The 22,726-nt window shown below is 40.7% G+C and overlaps 1 protein-coding gene across 2 annotated transcripts in view; it reads left to right on the top strand.

Moving 5' to 3' along the window:
• Positions 1 to 22,726, top strand: part of LOC104495861 (mitogen-activated protein kinase 10) — a 52,313-nt gene that overhangs the window by 11,349 nt on the left and 18,238 nt on the right. Inside the window, exons 5-7 of one of the 2 annotated variants that reach the window (XM_010138898.1) lie at positions 6,553 to 6,624; positions 16,451 to 16,633; positions 19,440 to 19,564. In XM_010138898.1, coding sequence (XP_010137200.1) covers positions 6,553 to 6,624; positions 16,451 to 16,633; positions 19,440 to 19,564 — 380 coding nt within the window. The remainder of the gene's footprint in view (positions 1 to 6,552; positions 6,625 to 16,450; positions 16,634 to 19,439; positions 19,565 to 22,726) is intronic. The other variant, XM_010138897.1, reaches the window with a different exon arrangement.

Genomic DNA, 22,726 nt, shown 5'->3' on the forward strand with positions numbered 1-22,726 from the left:
TGCTGCAAATAAATTTGAGTCTAAGACAGTCAAAAGAGAAAATAGCATTAAGATAGCAAGAAAAAAAAATCCAAACTGATTTTCTGCAGCTATGAACATCCAAAATGGACTATGAAGAGAAGTCAGTATTCACAAGTGAAATTAATGTATCCTATGGCCAGATTTTTGAAAATCCCTTTGTCCGCCAGGTGCCTTTCAGAGTGGTGGTACTACGAGGTGCTCTCTGACATCTGACAGAGTGCATTCTATAGTATTTTCCTAAGAATTTATGTGGGAAAAAAACCTGCTTGCATTAGGGAAAAAAATTTGAATCAAGAAAGTCTTTTAGAAAAAGATGTTGCCTTTTCACCACTCATTAACAGCATTTGTCTTTGCATTTGAAATATCACCCGCATTTATTAATGGGCCTAATCCTAGTGTTTTAAGCACGTGTTGGGAGTTTTCTTAAATATGTATAATACAACATCTGCACTTTTAGTGCAGTCTGTTGTTTTCCATATTCCCAGTAGCATTTTCTTAGGGTTTGTTACGTCTTTTAAGAAAATAAAACCAAAACCAGCAGTTAACATTGATATTATTCAGGAGACTCAAGAATGGCTGGACTGGCTCTCAGGTTGGATCAGCCGGTACACGTTAGCCTAACACTTCAATGTCCGCTAGGTGCAATGGCATTGATGGCTAAGTTTGGATTTTGTTCAGCTGGGCGATTACTCCTTGGGTACATGATATTTGATTTTGGACTCAGGTTTTTTCTGAGACTATGGTTATATGACCATTTTATTGGGGGAAGTTTGCTCATGTGAGATGAGTCCTGTCACAAAGAGACCTCAGTGTAGCTGTGAAGACGATTTGGCTGTTCTCTTTTTTAATTCAAATATGCGTACTCCAACAGTTTACAGTGTAACGTGCAATTTGCGCTTAGTATGAGACCCCCATGCTGTCTGTAACCTGCGTTGCCTTTGGAGCCGATACTAACTTGTACAACGAGGCTGATCCATTGCTCATTTTCCACTATTCAGCTTCAAGATTTTCAGCATGGGTTTGAACATGTCGTTTCAAAAGTGGCAAAGTGTTGAGGTGTAGAGATGTCCTACACTCTCTACTGCCTCATGAATTTCAGCCAAAGCATAAGTGCCTTCCCAGGCACGTATGAAATTTGGGTGGCCTCAGATGTCAGGTGTTTGGGGGGGTTTCTCTAGGCCATTAATTAGTTTTTGCTTGATGACAACTGTACTAATTTGAGCTGAATTTCACTGGTACAGTTGAAAATTTAGAACTTGTGTACAAAACAGATAGTACTGAAATGTCTTTTGTAGATATTTGGTCTGGGTTCAAAGTAGAGGACTGGAACACGTTCAAAATTGCATATCATTAGATATGAAAATATATAAGTATATTTAAATAATATGCTAATCTTTTTGTGCTGTAGCAGGAGAGACTACCTGTGGGATACTTGCTGGAAGAGGTAAAATGAGTGTGCTTGAATACTCGTTGAGACTTGAGAAGAGATACTTCAAAGTGAAAATTTAAACTAAGCTAAAAAGAGAGTCTAAAGCTTACAACTACAGGAGCTGCAAAACATGTTTTAAGTGTTACTGTCCGTTAGCTGCTGTGCAGTGTGTTTCACATTCCTTGGTAAGATTCTCTGTAGGTTTCTTACTGCAATGATTTTTTAATGCAGTTATATTAAAAAGAAAATGGGAGACAGGTGCTTCTTCACGACTCCACTCACCCTTGAGCTTACATTTCAGGATTTCCATGGCCTTTTCTTAGCATACGTGTGCCTCTTAACATCCTGTGACATTGGTCCAGTTCCTCTGTAAGTTCTGCTCTTCTGAAAGGGACAGTGGAGCACGAGTTCCCAAGGAAAAACAATAGGTTTTTAGTTCATTTGTCACTGCAGCCTGAGAGCCAGCCTCCGAGGAAGAGCAGAGATTTGCACCTGACTCGTGCCTCCCTCTGCGTTTTTCCAGGTGGGCCAGGCTCTGGTACCTGCCTGTCTACTGCAGAGCAGTTCTGTCTGTACTAAAGGAAGGTGAGCATCTGCTGGTCTGAATCCCAGGGAGTGACAGTTCAGCTGTGTCATAAGAAGACATGACGAATATTGGAACTTCCAGAAAGTTAAAAAAAAAATTAGAAATTCCTACATTGGTTTGAAGCATCACTCTTGTCAAATTGTGGCAAGTCCCTTTGGATCCATCCAGAATCTGTCAGGAGAGTAGCTGTACTTTACAGTTCTTTGCAGCTTCATTGCAGGGAGCAGAGTAGAAGTCAATAATGCAATATTGAAACACTTTGGAACCCTATCACTGTTACCAAGAAATACCGAGGTTTTAATAACATCATGCTGATATCGTGCATGATATTGTGCTGAGCACTTGTTAAAACATGTTGAGAACCATGTTAATAATAAATACAAGCACGAAGGGAAGGTTTTTGGTATCGCAGCGAAGTCCTGAGATTGGAATGTCAGAAAACTTGGAGTTTGCCATGACTGAGATGGAATTGAGGGAGAGAAGGTTTTGGTGGGTTTGGGAGTCTTTTAATCTCTTTCAAGTGTTAGAGCCATCTTCACAACTATCATTAGGAGTGCTGTGCATCACAAACTTTCCTTAGCATTGGCAGTCTGAAGCATTTGTAGCTGTGCTGTCTGGAGCTTGTGAAAAAAAGCAGCTTCAGCCACATATTACCAAGAATTACCAAATATTTTTATAAACCACACCCTTTTTTTTAATTGCATAGAAATAATAGGAAAACCTGTAAAAACAAGGTACAGAAATGTTTCTTCAGTGCAGATCTGCAGGAGTAATCAAAAACATAGATGAACGTACGACCCAGCAAGGTGTCATTCCATTTTAGGAGAATTTGAAGAGACAAATTCACTGTGGTGTGACAGGTGTGCTCAGTTGCTTTGGAATTTTTCTAGAGTTTGCACCTCAGCTATTGGGAAAGAGCATTGAGTGCTAAATATTTTGGTCTACAGTTACACAAATAAAACTAGCTAGCATGATTTGCTTCATAAATATGTCTATCATAGTTTTCCCAAGACAGTTCTGAGGACATTATCATCTCTTTTCAGCTTGCAGAGGGCTGATTTCTGCATCACTAGAACGGGAGCTGTTACAAATGTGAATGTTTGGCATTCTCACTAACACTCTAGGCAGAGGGAGAAAGTGTGAACTAGTCCACGAGGTTGAGAAAGATAGCAGAGGCCACTCAGCTGCGCCTGCACCTCTGGTCATCAGAGGTTCCTGTGGTATGCATTTCATGACTTTTAATTTGAATGTCATAATTTTCATCAAATGAAAACTGGACCCTACTGAGTGCAAGTGTGAAGAACCTCCTCAGCAGGAGTTTTGTCAAGGCCAGTTTTAGATTTTCCTTATGAGGGCTCCCTTTCATTGTGTTTTGTCAAGTCCCAGAGACCTACGGTTTGGCAGGAGGAGAATGCAGTGCCGTTATGAAGGAATGAGGAAGGAAATGAGCTATGGTGTCTTCAGTGTCAGAGTGGCATCCATGTTTTTCCCGATTCATCCAGTGCAGTAGGAGCAGCCTTCTGCAGGAACAGCCGAGTTACCAGGGAGAAGTCCATGGACAATTAGCTTGTATCCTTTCCATAAAAAAACATCTTTGGCTAGTTCTACAGTTTCTGATTCTTCTGCACCTTTGCTGGAAGGAATCTGAAACCTGGGAGGACAAGCAAGCATTCATTTTGGTCAACAAGTACATGAGATTAAAGCATGAAGAGGGATAGGTATCTTATTAATGTTCTTCCACCCCAGCTCTCCCTTCTTTCCTCGCCATCTCTTCTGGTCACCTTCCCTGTGAAGGACCATGTCTGCAGACAGAACAGACTGCTTCCCCAGGACACAGAAAGGTTTGGGAGGTGAGGTGCATGCACGTGTGACAACAAAGCAACTTCTGTTCAGCCTCCCCAAAATCCACTCAAGCCCCTGGGGAGATTTTGGGTGTTCCTGTGGAGGACAGTTTCATTCCCAAAATATTTTGCAAGACAGCTCTGACACAATCGCTCTAGAGGGTATTTCGTAACTGTTTGGCGTGGAATCAGAAGCAGGAGGAGGCACAGAGGTTAAGATTTGCTGTATGAATGAAATATTTCCTTTGTTGAGGAAAACACTTGCACATGGTTTGTGATGGGCATTTATCCAAGGTGGCTATGCCAAGGAGACATTTAGTATCCTTGGAAACCTTACTCGTATTTTGAAGTTTATGTACATAGTCAAGAAAGCATTTCAGAGCAGCTATGTGCAATAATCCGGTTTGTAGAGTTTTTGAACAAATTAAAATTACCCTACTTTCAGCAATCCAGGGCAAAGGTGTTCTAATGGAGAGGGGGCTTCTCACGAAAGGCTATCCAAATCTCAGCAGTTTCACTTCAGAGAGTCGTGAGAAGTTGTAGGTTTAATTCCTTAACATTGTTTCATGTGATCATAAAACATAAAGGCAAACAGTTGCTAAGGTGAGGTTCTACCTGGAGTCACACAGAGGTCTCTGTGACTATCAACTAGCTTGCATTTCACTAAAGCGTCGGGGTAGTCCACGTGTTGGCGGACCATTGCCATCTTTGTGAATAGCTTGCATTTGAAAAAATTCTTGAACCAAATGTGTATTTTCAGTGTTTTGGAGTTGAGTGCAAATGTTTAGAGTTTGTGGTTTGTTTTTCTGATGCTTGTATGACTTCAATTACTCTGATTGCATCTGGATAGGTGTCAAATTAAATGAAACTGAGGATTGAGGCTTAGGTGTCTGTACTGCGGTTCCTCACGGGGCTTTGCACCGCTCTGGGTGCATTAACTGGAGTTTCTGACAGCTGCTGCTGTATATGCTGAAACTCCTAACCTCCAACTACCTATTTTTCTTAAACATGCAGTGAAACTCTGGGTTTCAATCTGATTTATTTTTAATTGTCTCAGGAAAGCAAAAAGAGGCAGCAGTCAAGAAGGCACCATTTTTTCTCTTTGGATGTATGTTATATTCAGACGTTCATCTTTGCTTCTTCTGATTTGGGAATTTTTAAAGAGCTTCCTTCCCAAAACCTCAGGCGAGAGGAGAATAACCATCTCCACTTCACACAGTTCACAGTTTAGTAAGTCACTAGTTCGATTTCTGTGGAGCACAGCACAGAGCTGTGTTATGTCAGAAGGCATAACACAGCGTAATGTTAGAAGGCAGCCTCTGAAAATAGAGCAATTAATAACAGATGAACAAACAACTGCTTGCTCTGCCTTTTCCTGATGCTTTGCATGCTATTTAGCTATGAAAGCAGCAATAATTTGCATCTGTACGAGTGCTTATTGCTTCCAAACAAGAAGTCTTTTATTTATTTATTTATTGATTGACCAATTTATTTATTGTGTAGTGATGAAGCTTTTCATATGCTAAATAAAGCAACAGGGAACCCTAGACCCAGGCATGTAAAGATTTCCACAGATGAGATGTTTGCCTTCAAAATCAAATCCACTTTAAACTGTTGCTTAATATGAAATAAGACTAAATTTAACCAAGCAGCATGATGCTTTCATTTTTTTCCCCAGTTTCTGGTCCTGAGAGACCAGTCTGTCCATTCTCTTGTTTCCACGCCCTATGGCTTATCACAGAGCAAGGACGGCAGAGGTAATGTGGTTTCGTGGTATTGGCATGGGGGAAAACGCCACCTTAACCCTGTGCTGGATATAAGTAGTCTGATTTTCATCTCGCTTTCTGGTGTAAATTGAGGTTAGCTTTGTTTGACCCAGCTAAACTGCTTTCCTCTGGTCGAAGTAAACAGTCCTCCAATTTGCTCTGAATTTCAAGGCAGACTGTGCAGCCTAGTGCTTCTGTCTCTTGACTGCCCTGTTTAGAAATCACCGTTTCCTATCACAGCAAATGGAAATCTTATGAGATTCTCAAGACCCCTGTTATGGACTGCCGGCTTCACTGAGATTCCATGGAATTGAGCCAACAGGCTCTAAAACAAGCGTTATTGGAGTCGAATGATCTCAACAAATTCTATTCATACCCCTGAATAAGAGGTGGATATGTCTTCACAGGGACCCAAGTTCCTTTTGTGCCTTCTGACAGTAAAGCTTGTGAAAATGTGCATAGATCTCTGGTAACTGAAAGGATAAAGGAAAAGCAATTTGCACATCCTCACTGAGTACAGAGACCAGCATTCGTTCACAACACAAACCAGTATAAACCTAGGTCCTGAGTGCAAATGAAAACTTAAAAAGACAAAATTAATCGATACATTTTAATTACAAAGTTGTATTATGACACGGTAGCCAGAGGTTTCGCTTGGTTTGCTGTATTTAATAGCATTGTCTTTCATCCACACTGGGGTAAAGAAAACTGTTGGTGTCAATTTTTCTCAGACCTGCTATGTTGTCGTGAAACTTGCACACTCAAGCATCTGCAGAGAGCAAAAGGCAGGTCGGTGTCTGCGGTGTGAGCTGCGGACTCTGGGCTCTAGCATGACTGGATAAGTCTTCTCATTTATTTGTTGTTCTGTTCCTGTTTCTTGTTTACCTTCATTTCATTTTTTGTTTTCAGTCGACATGTGGTCAGTAGGGTGCATCATGGGAGAAATGATTAAAGGTGCTGTGTTGTTTCCTGGCACTGATCGTATCCTTCCTAGCAGCCGTTTTGGCCTCAGTAGATGCTTCCAACCCTTCCCCCTGCAGCCCCTTCCTGCTAGCCTAGTGCTGACATACGTGTGTGCTGTACCTGAAGAGCTGGGTTCAGCCCCACTGCAAAATCCTTCCAAGCCCAAATGCCAATAAACTGCTTCTCAGCCTTAGGTGGAAACTGCAGTGACGGTAACATAAAGAGAAGGGAAACCAAGTCCTACGTGGTTCATCAGAATTTCTTTCTGCAGCCAGTGACCACCTGTTTTTAGCTTTCTTGTTATAAATGACTCTTTATGATTTGATAGGGGTGGGGGGGGGTGTTCCATAGGTGGCAGGTTTTTTAAGTTCACGCTCTGTCGTGGTAGGTACAACTCACTGTTTACATCAGGATGGCATGTAAAAGGCTCTACATTTCAGAATAAGGTATGATTAACTCAGACATGGCTTCTCGAAATGTTTGTTTGCTTGTTTTCTCTGCAAGAGCTATTAAAGTAGGAAAGTAAGAAATGGCTTCATTTTGGGTGCAGTTTCTGCTTCCCAAGACTAAAATTATCACTTAGCTTCGTATCAATTTGATGGCTCAAAAAGCTGGGAATTTCTTTGGAAACTGCTGTAGTGAACTTCAGTCTGTCATCTTTTATTTAATTAAGTACACACAGCTATTATGTGAAAACAGAATGTATTTTTTGACAGCAACAAGAAGTGATTTATAGATAAATGCATTAAATCAGTGGGCAAGAGGTCCAAGCAGTCTGGGTATGTGTACGTTTTCCTTCGAGACCATTCTGCGTTCAGGTCTGAGGCAGCCATAATTCTTACTTTATTTGATGCTTTATTAAATCTTTGATAAATATTCTGTTATTTCTCACATTGTGGAAGTGGTTTCTTCTTGTGCACAACAGCATCAGAACTCAATGCATGTTTGGTCTCACTCCAGTGATTACACAAATGAGAAATGGAGATGACCTGTGCAAAAGATTTCCTTCTAATTTAAACTTTATACTTAGATGAAAGAGGAGTTTCCAGCCATTATTCATTTTTATGCAACTTTCTTTGAATGTGTGTCCGTGTACACCTATGTTGATGTGTGTTTACATACATATACATACTTATTAATCCAATTCAGCACATCACTTTTGGCCTCATTCGGACTTTAAAGGATTCAATATTTGCATGAAATTGTGGAAAACATAGTTATCTATAGCATTAAAGAAATGAAAGCCAGCAATTATATTATTATGTTCACAGCCTTTTCTAGTAAGATTCTGATTTGTTTTTTGTCCAAAATGTAGGATGAGCATATGCATAGTGAAATTCATGCTGAAATTCTCATGTGTTTGCATGTGATCTGGAGCCCGTCTCACCTGCCTATGTGCGAGTAAACCCTTCCCTTCGGTGTGTTAATGTAAGTCATTTGCAGCTACTTGTTCTTCTCCAAGGTTTGGCCAAGGCCATGCTTGTGCTTTTTGTGATTGTGGAGTGAGGAATTTAAGTGTGGCCGGTAGATCAGTGTTGTAGTCAGAACTGGTTCTATGTTAATAGACACATTTTGTAAAATGTCGTTTTAAGAAATCCCCAAGTAAGTACAAAACGTGTCTTATACAGCGCTCCAAGAACTGGTTTCTTTGACACAGTTGCACACTTGCTAAATCTTGCAAAGCCTCTATAATTAAACCTTTATGTGAAGTTTTTTATTGCAATAACCCCACAGAAACTGGCATTACCAGCTGCTGATTTGTTTGGCATTGTTCTGTAATTCGGTTCACTTTCTTCATTTGTATTTACGTTGCTAACTTTGCACTGTGTTTTTTGTATGGCTCTGCTTTTCTTCTGCTGTTGCGTGACTGTCTGTTCTGTAAACAGAGAATACTGCTGTTGCTTTCTTCCTGGCCGCTGAGCACCCCTCCTCAAAGCCACCTCTACTCCAAATCCATCCCACCCCCCGCCCCAATGTCTCCGCTGCTGAGCAGCTGCTGGCAGGTTTTCAGCATTTCTTGCTGCTGTGCCGCTATGTGCAGCTGAAAACCAGTCAGAAAGTTGCAAGGGCAGACCCAGCCTGCTGAGACTGATGACCTCGTGGCATCTTCTTCCTCAAATCTGTATAGAAAATGCTTATCGTTTCTGTAAATAAGATTATTTCTTCAGAAGTGTGATCGAGTTGGGCAATTGTATAATTCCATCAACAGGGACTATGAGCCCTAAGAGCTTGAGGTCAGCATATTTAAGGATGTATTTAAGTCTAGAAGGAGCAAGAGTAATTAGAAACCTGTTTCTTTAAAACAGACAAACAAAGAATCTTCTTCTTCAACATAAAATGGGTGTATAGTGTACCACAACTTGTTATCAGCAATATTTTCTTCACAGGCAGTGCGTCATTTCACTACCATGCCATAATTTGAAGAGTATTTAATACTAATTTGTGTTAATTTTTATACATAAATGTGAAAAGCAATTTTGAAACAAAAAGGTTAAATATTCATGAGAAATGCACTGTCAGTCACATATTTGACTGCAAAATTTCCTATTTACCATTTTCCAGTGGTTAAGGAGTATAGGTCGTTTGATATTGTTTCTGTTTGCCGAACTAAATGGTCCGTTCAGCTAACTGAAAAAACTTCTGTGGCAAAATCGAGACATCTGCACGATCGTGGAAAATTCACAAACAGAAAAAAAGGAAATGCCTTTGAGTAGGCACAGAGTGGAGTGCTTAGCTAGGCTGCAGTTCCGTTCCACTCCTGTAATCCACTCGAATTGTCTGAAATCTCCTGGTTGGAGCTGAGAACAGAGTCCATCTCTATCCTTTTTTTTAAACTCCAGTTGTGAGTGAATGCTTTGTGGTGCAAATCTCTATGGTCTTTACTGCTCCTTGAAATTTTACTCTTTCTCTACAATTTTTGGTGTATGTATGTGATGCAGTTAACGCAGTTAATTGTGAGCTAAAGGTTTTTCCAAGCTTTTGTTTTTTTAATGTCATATGAAACTTCTTTTCATGATGCAGTAGGTGATGCAGTAGTTCTGCTTACAGAGGAACTATTAGCATGAAGCTTAGATATACTTGTGCCTTGAGCAAGGAGAAAATGGCAGCATGGCTGGTTGTGGTACATCGGGAGCAATTTGGAAAACTGACTGTACCTTGCGAGAGTCGACTCTTGTTCCATGCGTTCTCAAAATTTTGTGAGGGAGACTGTTACTCTTTCTCACCACTGCAGAGATGATCTGAAAGGTGCCTCAGTTCCCAGGTAAACTGTGAGAGCAGTAGTTATGCATGGATTTTTTTTTTTTAAACTGCTGAGTGCCTTTGGGCAGACAAAGAAGAATGTGCCATTGAGTTTTGTAACTTGGAATGCTTAGGGAGACAAGTATATACTTAGCAGAGAGATGAAGGTTGGCGTGATATCAGCTTCTCTTAGTGTAAATCACGGATGGCCGTACCACTTACAGAGCCTTGTTCTACAACTGCAGTCGTGTTATGTATGTTCAGAGGTTGGGGTAGAGGCTTTTTTGACTACAGTTCTACATTTCATTTAGACGGTATTTAATAAAGCTGATGTTCATAGGCTGCCTTCTAGGCTAGGTACATGATCACTGTGCTGTACACATCACAAAGACACAAGTGTACTACAACAGAAGTTTCTAGAATCCCTAGAATCAGCCTAGAGTACTACAGTTAGATCCTGCAATGGTGAAAAGAAGCCCATGAGGGAAACAGTAACACTCGTCCAAAGGCAAGGCTGCAGTTCTGTGCTGCAGTGTTTGCACTATCCAGTAAGCACTGATTTGCTTGCTGCTGTGTAAACAAAGATGCTGAGCAACTGATTGAAGTGACGGCTAAAAAAAAATAGAAGTTGAAAATTTTGGTGAAGGTGTCATTATAGATATGCATCCAAAGGGTTAATGACAGCTACACAATCAACACTTGATCTCCTAACTTCCAAATAATCAGTGTTGCAGAACACTGGGTGGCAGTGTGGGTGGTCGGAAGATTACGTGCTTACGTGCTTACGTTACAGGAATGCAGTAACCACCCACGATGGGCGAGGCTTAGTGGGACCCTATATAACTCTGTTCATTACATAATAAAGTGCCATTTTGCATCATCTACATTAGATTGAGTGTATAAGTGACCCCCAACGGAAGGGAGTTGGGTGCCAAATATCACAACAAGTTGCCACAAATCAGTGGTGATCTTTTGAAGTCGTTTATGAGCTACATGTAATTTTTATTATACCATATGTTCTATTACAGCTCATAAATAGCAACCGCTCCTCAAGTTGCAAAATATTTTCTGTTGTAGTCCAGTGGTGATCTTTTGAAGTCGTTTATGAGCTACATGTAATTTTTATTATACCATATGTTCTATTACAGCTCATAAATAGCAACCGCTCCTCTTAAAGTTGCAAAATATTTTCTGTTGTAGTCTATTTTTTTAATAATGCCACATTCTTCTCAAAGTGTTCACCTTGTTACAGAAAATGTGCTACACTTACTGTCCTGTCAAATGCTAGCATGTGAAATTTCTTTTGTGTGTTTTCTGTAAGCTGTGGTGACATCAGTCTGTAAATTGCAGGACTGTGGAAAACACAGATACTTGACGCTGATATCTCCCACAGTGAAGCTGGTTAGTTTGGCTTCTACTAAGCTGATTCTCCACCATCGCCACCGTTCAGCCCAATTCCAAAGGCTTTGTTATGAACAGGCGTTTTGGCAGTATAACTTGTGTTTTCTTGATGCTTGAGAAGGATTTTAGGAAGGGCTTTTCTAGCGTGGCCACACCTTGGAGTAGTGTGGAAAAGCAAAGATCAGTCTCTGATGATCGTAGATTTGCAACAGAAGTTTCTGCCCCGCACCTTTTTCAGGAAGAGAAACGTGAATGATTACAATAAAGTTACTTCTTAAAGTTAAAAGGCTGAGCACTGACATGTTTCTGACTGCCAGGGAAGAATAAATTGGCTTAACTATACAGGCATCATAGTACGTTGCTATTTGTATTGCAGTAGAATTAAAACATCCTAAAGCAAACAATAGCTTCTCTTGCAAAACCTTGCTGTCAAACATAAGAAAATACAATGCTTCACTCAAAGAAAAAACTATGATACACACAGACACAATGGGAGAAGCAAAAAGAAAAACTATTGCCATTTTGAGGCTAGCTGGCTTAAGCTCAAAGACAATCATTTGTTGTCTAAATTTCATTTTTTAATCACAAGCTATTAATCTGTGTGACTGTAGATTGAGACAGAGTAGTATTGCAAGTCTCCCCTTCTAGCCAAGCTGCATTTCCTTAGTTGCTTGAGTATTTGCAGAAATGTAATTTGATTGAAGTCTGCAGGCCAGCTGCAGGAGCAACAGTGATCGCTGTTTCACACTTCCGAAGTACATTGCATCAATGGGAATAGAAACAAAAGTAATGGTAAACTTTCAGCCTGTACCCCTAAATAGCTGACTTCACTGTGAAATCTGGTTTTTCCAATAGAAATACATTATTATGCTTTCAAAATATTATTTTCCCATTCGAAGTTTTGTGCATTTGCTTTAGAAAAATGCATCTCTTAATCTGCAGTTCAGATTCTGGTAATTTTCTGAATATTTAGAAAGCAAAGGACAACAACCCTTGAGTGCAAAAACAAGAATAGTTTGGGAAGCTTGAGGCAATTGGAGGCATCACTCAATTATAAATCTTCACTGAAAAGATACATATTTTGACCTGTACTTAAATAAGCTTCTTTGCTGTAGCACTGCATGGCCATCTTAGTGTTTGTTAAAACGTCACGATGTTAGTGCCAGGGACAAACTATAAATCCGTATGAGATCCCTTCCTCTGTCTGAAGTCGCACAGATGCTGTGGTGCATAGTGGACATATCTTCCTTTTTGCTGTTTGGGGCAAGCGTCAGCTGAGGTGATTCAGATAGTTTTAAAGCAGGCATTTCATCATCTTCCAGAGTTTCAGGTTGTAATTCTTTCCAGCTTCCAGTCTGTCCCACATTTGTTTGATTTCAAGGGGGAAAACAAGGTCTTCTGTTAGCAGAAGTTTTTATTCTTTATTTTTTTCTCTCAAACACAGGTTAAGCTTTTCTGGCCAGGAAATTTCTGTCAGAGTTATGTGATAACTAACCCATAGTACCATTGTTTCAGTTGGTGTGCAAATGACATCTATAGTCACAACCGCTTGTTGGTTAACATAACCTACAGCAGGTTTCGATTCACATTAGGACCGTTCTTTAGCTGCTGTGGTTTAATCCCAGCCGGCAACTAAACACTCACAACAAATCCAAGAGACAGCACTGTACCAGCCACTAGCAAGAAAACTAACTCTATCCTGGCCAAAATCAGGACAACAGTAACATTTGGTTTTTGCGGAATTGCTGAAGTTAATTCTGACTGCGTGCTAGAGAAATCCTCTCTTTGCTTCAAGAAGTAGACCTCAGGGTTTTTCCGAAAGTATTGGTTGTTTAATTTCATACCATGGCTGACACATCATCAGGTGCACCACAGATGCATTGCAACGGGCGACTCCATAAAACATAACAATGAAAAGGAGCCAGACCAGTGTTCAGCAAGAACATTGTGGCATTCTTGAATGGTTTTGTGTATTGGACCTCAGAATAGAGTCTAGTGCTGGTAAGTGAAGAAACAAAGTTAGAGAGAAAACGTCTGTCCGTCTGACTGAAACATGGCCTGTCTCCACCTGCTCTTGCTGGGCATGGGTTTGCTATTGCTATAACGAGGGCAAAAACAGGTCCCGAGTGCTCCATCATGACAATTGGTGTGTGTATGCGTATAGATATAGAGAAAGAGAGATCAAATGAATATATTTTATTTAAGGCTTTTGACAGTATTTGAGCAACATAAGTCAGAAATAATACAGTAAAGAAGCACAGTTCAGGTCAATCAGTCGCTCAAAACCTATCCCTCAATTTGCTGTGAAATAAAGCTTGGTGTTTTGGGCCCGTGGTGCAAGCCAGGGCTGCAAAACTCCACTGCTGTGCTCCTGCAAACCAAGGCTGGTCAGGGAAGGGGACACGGTGGCTCTGTCAGCTCTGTTGCCTTTGGCTGCCGTCTTCGCACTGATGACTCATGAAGCTTCGTCTCTTAAAATCTTCTAGTTGTGGGTGGTAGCCTGCTTGTCTGTTGTCTCTTAGTGAGAGCCTTTCCTTCAGCTTAGAAAAAATTGTGCAGTGGGCACTGGCCCGTTGTCTGAGGATTTTCCTTCTCCCCTCTCCATCACCGTTGGTACCGGTTCTCACCATGCAGGCCTAGTCTGCAACGGTTTTTTACTCATTTTCCTCTATCAAACACATCTAGAGCATCTTAGTACGTCTTCTCTCTCAACATGTCCGAATCCCACAACATCCTGTAATCCCAAAGATCTCTCTCTTTTCGGCCTTCGTTAAATGCCTGAGAAATCATTAACCTGCTCTGTATAAGCATAAGTTTCTGAGATCTGACTGGAAGCAAGTCCTGTATTTGACCCTCCCCGTCTGTCAGATGGTCATCGCCTCAGCCTGGGCAGGTAACTCCATCACCGTTAGTACCGGTTCTCACCATGCAGGCCTAGTCTGCAACGGTTTTTTACTCATTTTCCTCTATCAAACAAACACATCTAGAGCATCTTAGTACGTCTTCTCTCTCAACATGTCCGAATCCCACAACATCCTGTAATCCCAAAGATCTCTCTCTTTTCGGCCTTCGTTAAATGCCTGAGAAATCATTAACCTGCTCTGTATAAGCATAAGTTTCTGAGATCTGACTGGAAGCAAGTCCTGTATTTGACCCTCCCCGTCTGTCAGATGGTCATCGCCTCAGCCTGGGCAGGTAACGCTCCCAGCGGTGCTTTTATAGCTTGGCTTTCTTACCCATCTAGCTTCTCTTGGCACAACTAACAGCACCTTCATTTCTGTATTCGCTCTTCTCTGCAAAGCATTTAGACACTCTGTATTTTGAAGTTCCTCAGGAAGACCTGCTTCTGAAATGGTCCAGCCAGCCAACAAGGAGGTGTGTTAAATTGAATACAAGTTTAAAATGTCAAAACACTATTTTCTAATGAAATGTTTAAATATTCAGGCTATTCTTTGAGCAGCTGTAGTCTTGGATAACTTTATTGTTGTTGCAGTTCTTTAGTTATCTGTTGAAAAAAAAAAGATGTTTTTCATGGAAAACACAAGATAGATAGAACCTATCTACAGCCTCGATTTCTGTTCTGTTCTATGGAGAGTGTGTGGGAAAGGGGTTGTTCTACATGAATCTTTGATTTAGTTGAAAAAAAGGAAGTTGGTCAGAAAAATCTTTGCAGACCTGCCATTTCTAGCAACATTTTCCAGTTGAAATTCAAACCATTCAAAACAGTTTCAGCATTCTTAAAGCATGTGTTTAAATTGTTTCAATTCCTTTAAATGCTTTTGATTTATAAAGATGCAATTTTAAAATTAGTTATTTGATTTTTGTTCAAATAAGACGGTTCAGGTGAACCCAAATTAAATCTGTCTTGACTTTTGAAGATATGTGAAAATAATGAGTTTCCATTTCCCTCAACCAAGACAATTTTTTGAAAATCTGAAATTGCTATTACAACAAAGAGCTGGTTTTTGCCTGCCTTTTTTTTTTTTCATCTTCTTCTGTTGACCCAATTTCTCTCCTAGATTGCGAGGAAATGTGCTTAGTATTTGGGAAACTCCTCCACACTTATGATACTTGTGACAATAGTAACAGAGAAGAATGAATTTTTTTTAAAAAAAAAAAGGCTGTGCTGAAGTGCTTTGAATGTTTGTCTTTTAAAAGCTTTTTATTTCCACTATGTTCTTAATGAAACTCCCTTCATCATATTTCTTAGCATCAGTGTATCCGTAGTTGCATGTACTCTTCCTTTTTTTATGTTGTCATCAGATTCCTAGCACTGTGAATCAAACAGTGTGATGTAGAAATGGTATTGAGCTTATAGACACTTGCTTTTTTTTTTTTTTTGGCACAGTAAGTTTTGTTCTGAACATGGCTGGAAGAGCTACATAAGACCTATCAGATGCCTAATTGTTATCCCAAGAAAACTCTAAAAATCAACACCAAAACAAACAAAAACCCCCTCAACAAACTGCCTGTAATACAATTTCTTTTCCAGCATGAGAGCCTGTTTCTTCCTAGTCCGTAAGTTTAGCAGCGTCGCTGCCGCATTTGCAGTTAAAGATAAACATCTGTCTGTATCTGAGGCAGCATTTGTCTACAGAAAAGGCCCAGCGCATTCTTATAAAATCAAATAAATTGCTTTTCAGGTGTTGCTGGTTAGGTGGTTTTAGCAAAATTTTCACTCGTGACGTTGTTGGAGAGCAAACATGCAAGTGTGGAACAGGTGAGTTGAAGGTGACTCCTGTCCCATGCAGAACTCCTTTGAACCAGCTGGGTCTCGCCCTCCACGAACTGAATAGAGAAAACAGGTGAACACGTTGTTCCTCCCTGCTGCCCCCGTATAGCCAAGGTGACAGAAAGGCAGTTAGTTGTATGGAAAAAAAGGGAGTGCAAGTCATTGGATTGCAAGTCAAAAATAAAAATTGTAACAAGTGTTGACCCAAAGAGAGGATGCCGTGTGTTTTCCCATGGTGGTGGTGGTTTTAGGATCGCACAACGCCTTCAAGTAAGTGTAGTTTTGAGACAGAGTTTTGCCCTTTGCAAGCTGTAGGACCTGGAGATATAATGATGAAAAAAAGATAGTGACTGTAAAGATATTATGAAGGGAGTGAAACACCTCTGAGAAGTCCCAGGGAGCATTCAAAAAGAAACATCAGAGGACTACCCTGGGGTATGCATTGCGTTTTCCTTAACTACTGATGTTCAGATATTGATCAGTGGAATAAAGTTATTGAGCAGCTGGGAACTCCCTGTCCAGAATTTATGAAGAAGCTGCAGCCAACAGTACGGAACTACGTTGAGAACAGACCCAAGTACGCTGGCCTCACTTTCCCCAAACTTTTTCCAGACTCCCTCTTCCCAGCTGACTCGGAACACAACAAACTCAAAGGTACGTCTGACAAAGGGACATGCCAACAGCTACGATGCAATAAAAGTTTTTTTCAATTTTTCTTCTCTCTAGTTGCTCTCCCTTTTAATGTAGTTAGTTGCAGGGATAAGTGACCGCACGAGTTTTGTTCAGCTGAGAGGCAGCTTTTGGAAATTATTTTTGGAGATCCTGGTGCTTGGGCAGCCAAGGGAAGATAGATTACCACTGATGTGATGAGCATATCCTTGTGGTGTTCGGTGTGGTATTTCTGTACCGTGAGAAAATGACGTGTTCCTTTACTCTCGTTCTTAAACGTGTAACACAAAGGACGAGTAGAACTTCCATTTGAAGATCTCGGCACTTGCACTGTTTTGGTTTAGGTGAAAAATATCAATTCAGCCAGACGCCTGCCTCATAGCTCTACCTTTACTAGACAATATTAGCAACGTCAGCCAAAATGGTCACGATGTGGCTGAGGCTTAATATCTGCTATGGGTGGATGTCGTCTTTGGAAAAATGCCGTGGGTCAGTTTGTATATGTGAAGTAGGCACTAGCTTAACTGTGACGTGACTAGATATACCCCCATAAAATAAAAGTGGCAGTGATTTAATCATATACCGAGGTCTTTTTTTTACTTGAACGGGGCACTGACCCTCAATTGGGAAGAGTGATTCACGTGTGTCTAGTATAGAAAGGATTTCTCGTTAAAGTTCTGGAACCCCTGCAAACTTGTACTGTGTGTCAGTTCTGCACCTTTCGAGTACTTGGGGGCCACTCCCTCCAGTGGCACGTAGCAGTTTTCAGTAGTTTACTATTTGCTTGTCATTGCATTACCCAGAACACTCTCCCCACTATCAGCTGTTTCATAGCAAGGCTGCTCCCTCAGCTCTGGGAGCAAAGCCAAAGATCCAAGCAGATGCTTTTGGATACTCCTACTACAATGAAATTGCGTAACAGAATTTTTGTGAATTTGGAGCTAATGAATAAAAATTACTGTCAAAGAGTGCCGTTATCTTTCGGGTACAGGAAGCACGTGCATTTGAGAATACTGAACGCCAGTTTTTAAGATAGTCACTGAAAAAGAAACAGTGCTTGTGCATCATTGTAGCATTCCATGCCCTGCCCAAATATTTCAATATAAAGTAATGTTAATGATTTAATTATATTGTTTTTACTTACAGATACATAGTAACATAGTAACAGATACATAGTAACATTTTTGCTCTTGTCTCTCTTTCCATTTTTTGTTCCTCTCATTTTTATTTAGACAGGGAATAATTTTCAGTATGGAAGAGTTTAGAACACTACATTGATAGTAATACTAGAAATACATGTTTGTTTGGGGTTTTTTACATGGGTTTAGATATATATTTGCTACAATCTTGAAATAATAAAAACAGCTGGGTAATAGAAGGAGGAGTCTGCGGCCTGATAGGCACGATGGGCTATATTATCAGATAAAATCAATCAGTGTTTGTCACTCACAAACATGTCACAGACATCGGTAGCTAACTAAAATGTGGAATTATTGCAACCAAAATTGCCCAGCATTCCAACAGACCAAACTAAATTCAGACGTCTGATGGATATACTACTACACAACTAATTCTTGAGATTTAAGGAATATTCTTGTTAGAAAGATGAACCAAAATGAATGCACACTCACTTATAAAAGAGAAAACCTCCCACTCAGGAGTTCCCAGAAATGGAGTCACTCACCCAAAAGGGGGCGAGGGCTCACACACGGATCTATCCAGAAGTATTCACTCACCCTGATGAGGGGACAGTGAGTGGGTGATGGAGAGATGAGGGGTCTCTCAATCCCAGGATGTTTCTTTGGATGGTGTCCCAATCCCAGGGGAGAGTCCCTGACTGCAAAACCCACTTGCTCCAAGGAGGACCATCTCAAAATCAGCTCTCTGACAGGGCTCCATCTATACCCTAGTCCAGTTTAAACTGTGGTCACTCCAATCAGCTGGGGGCAAACCAGGACACACAGGCAGGCTAAGGGCCTGGACCATGAGGTGCTGAGCTGATCAAGTTTTTCACAGCTGTGAGGAGCCGAGCTGATCTTTACCAGGTCTTTGGCAAGCCCTGGTCTTTGTCAGGTCTTTACAGGACAGCTTGACCTGTCACAGTGTTGTAACATAAACCACAATGTATATATAAGCCTGTACATTTTTGTAGCGGAGGATGATGTCTCCCACTGATTCAAACTGTTATGTGGGACAAAAAAGACTTATGCCGTTCCAAGACACTTCCATACCATTATGCATCCCAGGCTGCAGATTTGACATTATTGTTTCTAACGGGGTGCCTTAAGATAATGCTGATACCTGTGCCTCACTAAAATATTTAATGCCTTCCAGCAGGCTAAGTAAAAATCTGTAAGATATACTGAAAAGTTGGGATGTTTTCCTGAGGCACTGTAAGAGTGCTAGGCTTTGATTTAGTAATGTCATGATTTTAAACTTCATTATGCAAGCTTTTTTTTCTGAGCCTGGCCGTAATAAAAATATCCCAAGCACGTTTTACCTCAGTATAATATTCAGCCCTCTGTATGGAGTCTCCATATAACATCTAAAATCTCATCGAAGCTTGTTTAGGGCACTAACGGTATGCAGCCCCGATGCTGGCACCATCCTAACGAATCTGACCTGGAACGGTAACTGAAGAACTCTGGCTGTAATGAGGCAAGGGGCAGAAGTACCTATACAATCTTTAAGAGGGTTGTGTCATTGTTCCTTTCCTAACCTAATTAACCCTTCTGTGGTGGCAGTGACTGTTTTGTACTAATACTATGTTTATCTGATTTCATTGTTCTAGCCAGCCAAGCCAGGGACCTTTTATCAAAGATGCTAGTCATTGATCCGGCCAAGCGAATATCGGTAGATGAAGCCTTACAGCATCCATACATTAATGTCTGGTATGACCCAGCAGAAGTGGAGGCGGTAAGTGAGGCGCGACTCCTAACTTCAGACTGCTGAATGCAGATATAATTCGTGGATTCCCTCTGCTTTACAGCAGCTTGGTAACAAGCGTGCTATAAAGAAACTGTGGTGGTGTGACTGTGGTGGTCGTTGGATTTACATGAAATGAGATCTGTAGAGACAGGATATATCTCTTTGTCAGATTAACTAACAATAGATGGGAGAAACAAAGAAACTTAGAGCCTATGAAGCCATTTTCTTCTAGACAACATGATTTTGAACCCGGTAGCTCACCTGGGTTTTCTCGCTAGATAAGTCAGTCTGGTAAAAGATACTATGCTTCTCTCTAAACCTTTCCTTGTGGAAAACAGCAAACATCACTTACTATGTTTGTGTTCAGTGATCTATGTGGAGAGGAGGAGAATTAAACAAAACAACACAAAAAACCTGAAATAGGGATTCAGAAAAATTTTAGCAGGACATAAGGTATTCCTTAAAATGAAGCAGGGGCACATGTGTTTTCAAGGGCCATGGTTCAGTGTTCATTATCATGTACACTGTGTGCAAACAGAGTGGAATTTTTTTTATAATCCTGTCATCCTCTGGACACCTCTCCACCTATCGTGATGAGGCTGGTATTAACAGGAATACGAGCAATCTGCAGGCACTTCAGTGACGTTGTATAATAGGTACAGGGATAAATTCAGAGATGTTCTCTGTAATGCTGTGTATGAAATGTGTCAAAACAGAGCTCAGTGTTTCAAGAGGTTTAGGAATCTTACTCTGTGTAAACTTCAAAAGTGAATGGAATGCACAAAACCCCGTTAAATTGCATGTGCATAGGCTTTTTGCAGGGCATGTTACTTACAAGCGCTTTATCAGGGACAGTTCTGCTCTCTAGAGAGCCTTTAGGTTCTGTGTCCTGTTTACTATTCTTCAAGAAAGAAGTTTATCAGCCTGAAGTGTAAACATCTGATACCTTGCAGTATTTCACCCTTGGCATGTGTCTTTTGGTTTCACAGCCCTCTTGAAGCTCTCATTTGAGTCAGATACTTTTGGTTTATTTCTATGTATTTCTTAGCTCTGTTTTACAGAACTGTTCTGATGTCAGAAGTGAGATTTTGGTCCCTCTTTAGATGAGCTTTGCCTGTGGATTTTACCGTGGAGAGCCACTTCTGATGCAGAACAGGAAAGGAAATTGGTGCAGTGGATATTTCAATGTAATGGTTTGCCCAATGTGCGGATGTATGCTCTTAGTTGTATTTCAGATTGAAACACAAGTTGAATTTTTGTCATAATAAGATTACCCTTTTAGAAGGAAGAATTTGCCAAACACACCTAAAATCACAGCTGATATTGAACCTTGTATTACTGTCCTCTTACACAAACAGAGATCAAGGGTACATCTATGGCTGAAGAGACAATGGTTTAATTTCTGATTACAGAGTCCTCGTGATCTACAACAAACCACTACCAAACAAATCCTTTCTTTGAATTGTGACTATAAACCAGGAACAATAATTACTCGATTTGCCTGCTGGCTGAATTGGCTGGTATCTAAGGAGCACAAGAGCCTGCAGTGATTACATTCCAGTTCACTGAGGCATTAGTCTCTCACATGCACCTCCTATCACCATAGATACCTGTGCAAACGTGGTGCCACAAGCTATCAAATCCCATTCCTTGCATTTTCACCGTTGGCTGCATTTCATTGTTCGGTAAATGACTAGAGAAGCAAGCTGTAAAGCACTGGAAAACCAAACTGCCACTGCACCCACAGCACAACAAAGGACGTTCTGTGAAGAACGAACAGCACCTTTAAATGTTCAACTTCAGCTGCTCTGTGGTGTCCCAGTTATTTGCAGTTGGCCTCTTTGTACGAATTGCATCTTTTTAGATAACCCTCTTGTTCTCTTCACCCACCCGGTTCTTTGCAGTCATTGTGTCGTTAACATGAGCTGAACATCAGCCTCCCCAGCTGCTTTCCCTGACTCTCTTAGCTTCAAAGTTTTCTCTTCCAAAACATGCTATATCTAGTCAATGACATACAACAGAATCACACTAATTCTTCTGTTATGAGTACTTTAACAGTGAAGGGTTCCTGAGTTGTTTTTTTTTACACCAATCGCTCAAAGGTACAGAGACCCTTCTCTTGAGATCACAGCAAGTTAGAAACCAGGAAGGTTCAGGTTGTGTGCAATGTAATCTAAGTAGAAAAACATGAGATTAAGAATCATTCATTGTATTTTTTCAGAGTGCTAGAAATTTTACAAAGAGCCTGGCTTCACTTGGCACTCATTATTTTTCCAATTCCATTTTCAGAGAAAAAGTTAAACCAGAAGAATTTCTCTCCATGATTAACACATTCAAATGTGTCTTTTCAAATTCTAAATTTCCACGCGGTCGTGCTGACACGCTTTCAGGGGCTTGCTGTGGATCATTTACTAATTATTTTCCGGAGAAAGCTTAACTCAGTTGGGTTTTCTTTGCCTCTTGATTCAGCTGTTGAAGTACAGTCAGTCCATGTTAGTCATCTCCATGATGGAGTAACCTTCTCAGATTCATGGGAGATTGGTGGCTTTCTGTCCTGTCTTAAAAGAATGTCCTGCGGCTCTTGGGCTGCTACTAACCAGCAGTGCATCAATGAGGAACAGCTGTTGCTACCTTGTAAAGAAGGTTTTATTCGTGCATTCGTGTTACTGCTCCCACTTCCAGCTGAAAGCTCCGATCGGTTCCCATTAGTTCTTTACAAGACAGAAAGGTGCCTTATGTGATAAACTTGTTTGTTAGTAACGAGTGATTTAGTGCTTCAAGCATGAAGTAATTTGTTTCTTCTTGGAAAAAGCCATCTTGGTGTGCACAGAAGGCTGCACCCATCTGTCTGTGACCTCAGACATGGACCAGGGAATCTAATGCAACATCCAGAATACCTTTTGGGGAGTATCTGTGCTGACATCCATCTTAAATGATTACAGTTCATGCAGTAGTAGCAGGAGTTAGGGCTGGGCCAGCCACTAGACAAATGACAGATTCCCTCTGTTAACCCTGCTCCCCTCCCAAAGGGGAAGAGAAAGGGAATAAGGGAGCGAGATTTATGGATTGGAAAGAAAACTAAAATTGCTTTAATGAGAATAATAATAATAAAGTGAAATACATACAAATATACACCAATATTGAACCCAA

The sequence above is a fragment of the Buceros rhinoceros genome, unplaced genomic scaffold (genome assembly GCF_000710305.1).
Source record: "Buceros rhinoceros silvestris isolate BGI_N320 unplaced genomic scaffold, ASM71030v1 scaffold11416, whole genome shotgun sequence".
NCBI classification, from domain to species: Eukaryota; Metazoa; Chordata; class Aves; order Bucerotiformes; family Bucerotidae; genus Buceros; species Buceros rhinoceros.